Genomic DNA, 8,350 nt, shown 5'->3' with positions numbered 1-8,350 from the left:
TAGTGATAAAAGAGAAAAATAAATTAAATTTATGCTATTATGTCTTTTATTTTCTCTTCTAGTATATACATTATCAGAAACTACCTCATTTATCAAAATTGCAGTACCCTAGCTGGAGATATATGCCATCAAAGTTGGATATACAAATAAAGTGAAAAAATGTCTTGTCCGTAGACATGCATTCCCTAGTAAACTGGAAGCATAATTACATTTATGTTGCATTGCTAAGTTCCTGTTCTTTTGTAGATATGAAAACACTACTAACATTTTTTTCTACCATCTATTAATAGAGGAATAAATTCAAAAATATGTCAGAATGTCTTGTCCGTAGACACATGTCTTGTCCGTAGACATGTCTTTTTATCAATATTGCTTGGCTTTATGGGTCTTAATTAGTCCTATGTGTTGTTTAAACTTAGAAATATCTTATTTTTAATAAATGAATGGTAATTTAAGTGTTCTCAATTTTTGTAAAATGACTTTACGGGAGTGGATTTTAAAAAGTGTCAGATTATCAGTCATAAAAAGCATACCTTATTTTACTTCAATATTGTTTATTCCAGTTGATGCATACCTTAAAAGATTAACTAAATCAAATGAAGAAAAAGTATTTCTCTCTCTCTAACTTTATCTTTTGCATTTCAGTATTAACAGCAGATGAGGAAGTGTCTACGGACAAGACACTTGTACATAACAAGTATTAAATTCAATTATTTGTCTGCTATGGAACTTAAATCTTATTTATAGGTGATAAAAGTTATCTATTCAAATTAAAACTCAGTATTTTCAACATGAATATAGTCACAATTAATTCTAACAGATTTTTTTTTTAACTGAAATTGTCTTGTCCGTAGACATTACCACAATATATTTGTATCCAATTTCCTTGATTTCAGCCTAATTTGATAGGTAAAATGTATGTTATTCTTTTAAGAGAACACATTCAACTATATCAAAATTGAGTTTTAATAATAGTTTGATTGTTTTAAACAGTCAGATATATGTATTTCAGTTAAAAGAATGTGTCTTCAGTTTGGCTTAATCAATAAATTATTGAGATATGTAAAGAATTATGGGTACATTTTTGTATTTTCCAAAATTTAAAAAACACAGCTTAAAATTTAAATAGTAACTTTTAATCTTAACTTTAACAATCATCTTTGAAAGCATTTAATTGAATATCAATAAAATGTCTTGTCCGTAGACATTATCAAAATGTATGTGTTTCCATTTTCCTCGAAGTTAAGCATCATTTGATAGATAAACCTGATAAAATGTATGGTTTTTTTTTAAGAGAACACTTTCAGCTGTATCAAAATTAGGTTTTAATAATGCATTTCATTAAATATGAATACAATGTCTTGTCCGTAGACAAAACATATAAATTGTATTGCTAAGTTTGATTGTTTATTGTAAGAATATGCATCAAGTTATTTTAATGTTCTATACACCAAAAGAAAGGGTTTTTTTGGAAGTTTTGTTATTTATAGATAATTTTAGATACAGTTTTATCAGATAAGATTAATGATCAAAGAAAGCTACTGTTGTTTGAAATAACTGTGAGTTAAACATGTTCTTGTCATTTTTTTTTCAATTAAAATGTTTGATATTCAATAATTCTAAACATATTTTGTTGTCTTTGTCATTGACCAAAAATCTGACACTGGTGACCATGTCTTGAAGCCAACCATTAAAGAAAATTATACAGTTTTTAAACACCATTTATTTAATAAAAATATTAAATATTTCTTCCAAAAACTGCATGTAATTATATAAATGCTTCCAGTGTTAGCCTAACGATAGCAATTTTTCATAATTTAAACCATTTTTGAACCAAAATATCAAAAGAGTTTTTCTCTGAGGTGATACTCATTTTTGACCTCATGTGAAACACAAAATGCACATCTGATCTTGGCTAGGCCGACTGTTACAAGAGGCAAAACCCAAACATGAGAGGCACCTCATCTGATTGATTGAATGGTGTTTAACAACACTTCCTACACTTTTGTGCGAATACACGGATGGCATGTTTTATTGGTAGATAAAGCTACAGTGTCCGTAGAAAAATTTGTAAACAACAATGTACTCATAACATACCTGGTCATGTTAAGAAGAAGTCAAAGAACGAAAAAGGAAAAAAACCACTTCACCCCTTCAAAAACAAATCATCAACAACGACATATAACTCAGATTTGTCCAGAAAGTGACACTAATAGTGACACAACAGTCAATTTAAACGTTAATGTCTGTGAAAATAACAAACCAACTATACTAAAAGACTACGAAATATGCATTGGATGTGGAAAAGACAAAACGCACTCTAAGACTGATTGGATTGAATGCAATACTTGTAGATGCTGGTGGCACTGCTCCTGTGCAGGTATCAACAACAAAGACTCTATTAAATATACTACATACCACATAAAGTATTCCTGTGCATTTTGCATAATAAGAAAAGAAAATATATTTGAAAGAGCAACAAACATCACTAAAACAGTTGATAATCAACTGAATAATACAAACAAAGTATATCCAACACCACAAACCACAGTAAATGATACCAATCAATCATCACAGCAGTCAATAGAAATTACATGTAAACCTAAACAAAGACCTTTCAAGGAAGTAACAGGTGATATTCTCATTGTTGACAACATCAAGGAACCTTAGAAGTGTAAAACCAGTACAGATATAAGAAAAGAAATAAGCAAAAAAGAAAAAGGTTCCAATATAATTCAATTTTCATATAAACTTCCCTTAGGAGGAATTGCCCTCCATTTCCCGTCATCAGAAGAAAAGAAAAAGTTCAAAGAAAGAGACGCTAAGGAAGTTTTTGGAGAAGATAGTGTGGCACATAATCCTGCAAGTCATTATCATAAACAAAATATAATAGGTTTTGCAAAAAACATACCTTTGAATTTAAACTTGGATAAACTCAAATCTGAAATTGAGTATCAAACAGGAGGAAATATCTCTGAAATTTGTAGACTCCATTTTTGGGATACAAAACGTCCCATGAAGGTAGTTAAAATCTTCTTTGACAGCCCATCAGACTTAGATAAATCCCTAGACATAGAAATTGCCAATGTTTCTAATAACATCACTCAGAAAATCAAAGTTGAAAAGAAAAGAAACATCAAGTTTATTAGATGCTATAATTGTCAGTGTCTTGGCCATCCTGCTAACCAGTGCCAGGACAAAAAACATTGTCACAACTGTGGATCAAATTCCTGCTCAGAAACTTTCTGTACAAAGCCAGCTACCTGTAGAAACTGTCAACAAAATCATAAATCGTCATCGTCTCACTGTCCAGCCTTCATTCGCTTTATCAACCAACATAAATTTAAAAACTGTATCTAACCATATATATATATATTCAACATGAAAATCCTTTTCCTTAATACTCAATCTTTTAAAACAGCAACTGGACTCAAAGAAATTTGTGAAAAATATAATGTTGACATCTTATGTATTAATGAATCCTTTGAATCTGAAAAAAATCCACTCTCATTTGGTGATTGGAAACCAATAACATCACCTAGACCAAATAAAGCAAGGGGAGGATCTGCAATATTTTTAAAGCCAAGCAATCATTTCATAGGACAAAGACAGGAACATTTGGAACTAAAAGACATTGAAATGGTCAGTATTGAGGTAAAAGACAGCAAAAACCAAACATTTCATCTTTGGGTTCCGTACATCCCACCAGAAAAACCAGAGTTAATGAAAAAGCTTTGTACACATATTGAACAACAAAATTTAAACAATTTAATATTGGTAGGTGATCTAAATGCTAAATCCTTCGAATGGAACAATGCAGTTGAAAATAAACATGGAGAATTACTAGAACAATGTATGACGACATCTAAGCTGATTTGTGTTAATGATGATCAGGCTACAAGAAGAGCAAGTAGTTCTGTAATAGACTTATTTCTAATTTCAAGGCAACTATTTAATGATGTTAAAAATTGTGTAACCCTAACTCATGAAAAGGTACAATCAGACCATATTGCAGTATTGTTAGATTTTAATGCAGGTAATCCTCACGAAGAAAATACATCAGAAGAGGAATATTGGAATATCAAAAAATGTGATTGGAATGCATGGAAAGAAACAGCAAAAGACTCATTTTCAAAATTATCCTTTCCACAAAATGAAAATATAGAAAATAACTACAACCGATTTGAAGAAACTTTAACAAACTGTATGACAAAATGCATTCCCTTAGTCAAACCAAAGAAAAAGACGATAATACAACACCCCCCATGGTGGAATGATGATATCAGAGAAATGAAAGGAAAACTAAACAAAGCTCAAAAGAAATTTAAATTAAGAAGTACACCAGAAAATTTTGAAAATGTTGCAAAAGCAGAAAATGATTTTGAAATGACAAAAAAAGATGCCCAAAATAAATGGTCTGAAGACTTGTGTGAAAAAATTGGAGAAGCGAAATCTTTAAGGGAAAAATGGTCAAATTTCAAAAAATTAACTAAAAAGAAATCTGAAAATTTAGTACATCCATTGCAAGGAAATAATGGAAATATTCTTTTCACTGAATCAGAAAAATCTAACATCCTGAAAAATACCTTCTTTGAAGGTTACCATTTAAAAGCAAATAATTTTAATCAACAATTCTATGATGACATCACACAGCAATACATCAGCATTAGTACTTCTAATCAAGAAGAAAATACAGATAACATCAAGTACAATGATTATATTACAATGGAAGAGTTAGAAGGATCCATTTTTAAATTAAAAAAAAGAATCAGCACCAGGTCCAGACTTCTTTTTTACTGAACTTTTCATCAATGGTGGAAGCGAATTAAAGTCCAAACTTTTGGACATCACTAACCAGTCATGGGAAGAAGGAATTATACCATTAAATTGGAGAAGAGCAAATGTCAAATTTATAAAAAAATTATATAAACCAAATTACAATTTACCATCATCTTACAGACCTATCAGCTTAACTAGTGTAGTGGCAAAATTAATGGAAAGAATTATAACATACAGGTTAGAAGGATTTGTAGAAATGAACAACATCATGGACCAAGAACAAGAAGGTTTTCGACATTTTAGAGGTACAACAAATGCCTTATTATCTTTAACACAAGCTATTTTTAATGGATTTAACAAAGACAAAACCACTATTGTCATTTTTATCGATTTTGAAAAAGCTTATGATAGCGTTTGGAGAGAGGGTTTAATGGTAAAGTTATACAATGACGGCATCAAAGGGAAAATGTGGATGTGGATTAATGCCTTCCTCAGTCACCGAGAAGCTAGATGCATGGTGAACAATTACAAAAGTCCTTGGTTTCAAACCAGTATTGGTCTGCCACAAGGATCTGTTATCTCCCCAATCCTGTTTAATATTTTTATAAAAGATAATTTTAAATCCGTGTCTGCAGACTGCTGTAAGTTTGCAGATGATGCAACTATTTGGCACTCACATTCAGATCCAAAAGTTATACAAGAAAAATTGCAAAAAGATCTCAATCAAGTACAAAAATGGAGCAATGATTGGAGAATGAAACTTAGCATTAAAAAAACAGAGTACAGTATTTTCAGTAAAGAAAAAAATAAAGTCCAAAATATCAAACTAAAGCTTGGAAACACAATTCTAAAATACAACCCTAATCCAGTTATACTTGGATTAAAATTAGATGAACAACTAAATTTCAATAGTCACATAGAATCTACAGTAAAGAAAACCAAAAGATCTTTAGGAATTATAAGAGAAATCAAGGGAATAGCATTAATACCAACAAAGACACTCATTCAAATATATGACAGCTTAGTATGTTCAATTTTTAATTATGCTAGTAGTATTTGGCAATCCAGCACTTCAAGTCATCTGGACAAATTAAATGAAATACAAAGAAAAGGGTTAGCATTGTGTTTAGATCTACCATCTCAATCATCCCTTGAAGCATTAGAAGTACTTAGTGGAACATTACCAATAGATTTAAGAAGAGAGGAAATGGCCATCAGAGAGTTAGGAAAAATTAATTCTTATAGTAATAATGTCCCAATTAAAAGAAAATTTGAAATTTGGAAAGAGGAGAAAAATCCAGAAAAATTTATATCACCACTAGGAAAAATGTACCAACAAACTGAAGATATGAAAGATACAGAATTGGTTGATATAGACAAGATAGAACCGCAGTATGAATACCAAGGTCTAGTATCAGTCATTAGAGCCCCTGACTACTGGCGTAACATAGGCAGCTCAAAATCCAGAACAACAGCCCAAATAGAGGAAGGAAAACAAATCATCTCGGAACAACTCCAATCTCAAACACCAAACACAGCAGTTGCTTTTACAGATGGGTCATGTTTAGGAAATCCAGGCCCCTGCGGTGCAGGAGCTATAATTTACATTAATGATAAAGAAGAAAAATTAAAAAGACCTGTCTCTAACAAAGGATCAATCTTGCTAGCTGAACTTATAGCAATAAAAATGGTTCTGGATTACATAGAATCTTTTTCAAAAGAGCAAATTAATACTTTAACTTTATTTTCGGACAGTCAGACAGCATTAGGTATCTTAACTCTCAATTGGAAAAGTGACAGCTATCATCAAACCATTAACGAAATCAAAGGGAAAATAAAAAATTTAAACGAACATGGATTTTTAATAAACTTAAACTGGACACCAGGACATGCCAACATAAAAGGAAATGACGAGGCAGACTCCTTGGCAAAAGAAGCTGCTAAAGAAGCAGAAACACTAGCCGTTGATGACATAGTGTTTACAAAACAAGATGTAAAACCAGATGCTCCGCAGGGCGTAGCTTTATACGACCGCAGAGGTTGAACCCTGAACGGTTGGGGCAAGTATGGACACAACATTCAAGCTGGATTCAGCTCTAAATTTGGATTGTGATTAAATAGTTGACACAGCATAGGTTTCTGACACAGAATGAATGTGTTCTAATGAACTTAAAATTTTTGTTTTCTCTTAGAGCAATTCACTATGCTGTTGAATATTAATCCTCTCAAAAAAATGTTTGAAGAAATTTTCTTTTTTATTTATGAAATTTCAAATGAGAAAAATTGAACCCAATTTTTTTAATCACATCCCCCTTTCCCTTATTCCAAAACTAATCTCAATTAAAATTTCTAATGGAGTTTGCAACAATAACTACTCATTTAAATACATCATAAAATATTAAGATGTAAAAAAACTGCTTGTTATCACTGAATGGTAAAGATTATTTTAATTTATCAGTTGGTAGTAAAAAGTGAATATACATTGTATATTGTATATAACAAAGATTTAAGTTGATTCTGGACAAAGAAAGATAACTCCAATTAAAAAAAATCTTGCTATTGCACAATATTTTGCAATTAGATATTTCTTGCTTACTATTCTGGACAAAGAAAGATAACTCTAATTAAAAAAAAATTTGCTATTTCACAACATTGTGCAATTAGATATTTCTTGCCATTGCGCAATACTGTGCAATTGAAAAGACTTGCTATTGCACAATACTTAATATAATAATTTTGGATCCTGATTTGGACCAACTTGAAAACTGGGCCCATAATAAAAAATCTAAGTACATTTTTGGATTCAGCATATCAAAGAACCCCAAGATTTCAATTTTTGTTAAAATCAGACCAAGTTTAATTTTGGACCCTTTGGACTTTAGTGTAGACCAATTTGAAAACAGGACCAAAAATGAAGAATCTACATACACAGTTAGATTTGGTATATCAAAGAACCCCATTTATTCAATTTTTGATGAAATCAAACAAAGTTTAATTTTGGACCCCGATTTGGACCAACTTGAAAACTGGGCCAATAATCAAGAATCTAAGTACATTTTTAGATTCAGCATATCAAAGAACCTAACTGATTCATTTTTTGTCAAAATCAAACTAAGTTTAATTTTGGACCCTTTGGACCTAAATGTAGACCAATTTGAAAACGGGACCAAAAGTTAAGAATCTACATACACAGTCATGACAGTTAGATTCGGCATATCACAGAACCCCAATTATTCAATTTTGATGAAATCAAACAAAGTTTAATTTTGGACCCTTTGGGCCCCTTATTCTGTTGGGACCAAAACTCCCAAAATCAATACCAACCTTCCTTTTATGGTCATAAACCTTGTGTTTAAATTTCATAGATTTCTATTTACTTATACTAACGTTATGGTGCGAAAACCAAGAAAAATGCTTATTTGGATCCCTTTTTGGCCCCTAATTCCTAAACTGTTGGGACCTAAACTCCCAAAATCAATACCAACCTTCCTTTTGTAGTCATTAACATTGTGTTTAAATTTCATAGATTTCTGTTTACTTAAACTAAAGTTATTGTGCGAAAACCAAGAAT

The 8,350-nt window shown here is 31.1% G+C and overlaps 1 protein-coding gene across 1 annotated transcript; it reads left to right on the top strand.

The window, feature by feature from the left end:
• The first annotated feature begins 3,381 nt into the window (after positions 1 to 3,381).
• Positions 3,382 to 4,800, top strand: LOC139503992 (uncharacterized). The gene has a single exon (XM_071294040.1). The coding sequence runs from the start codon at positions 3,382 to 3,384 to the stop codon at positions 4,798 to 4,800; it is 1,419 nt and encodes a 472-aa protein (XP_071150141.1).
• Positions 4,801 to 8,350: the final 3,550 nt, after the last annotated feature.

Source organism: Mytilus edulis, chromosome 14, assembly GCF_963676685.1.
Source record: "Mytilus edulis chromosome 14, xbMytEdul2.2, whole genome shotgun sequence".
Classification (NCBI taxonomy): Eukaryota; Metazoa; Mollusca; class Bivalvia; order Mytilida; family Mytilidae; genus Mytilus; species Mytilus edulis.
The sequence above is the reverse complement of the archived record's forward strand: the minus strand, read 5'-3'. Positions and strand labels throughout refer to the sequence as shown.

Excerpts from the sequence above, each read along its gene's own strand:
- LOC139503992 (XM_071294040.1), top strand. The coding sequence starts at position 3,382 with ATGAAAATCCTTTTCCTTAATACTCAATCTTTTAAAACAGCAACTGGA.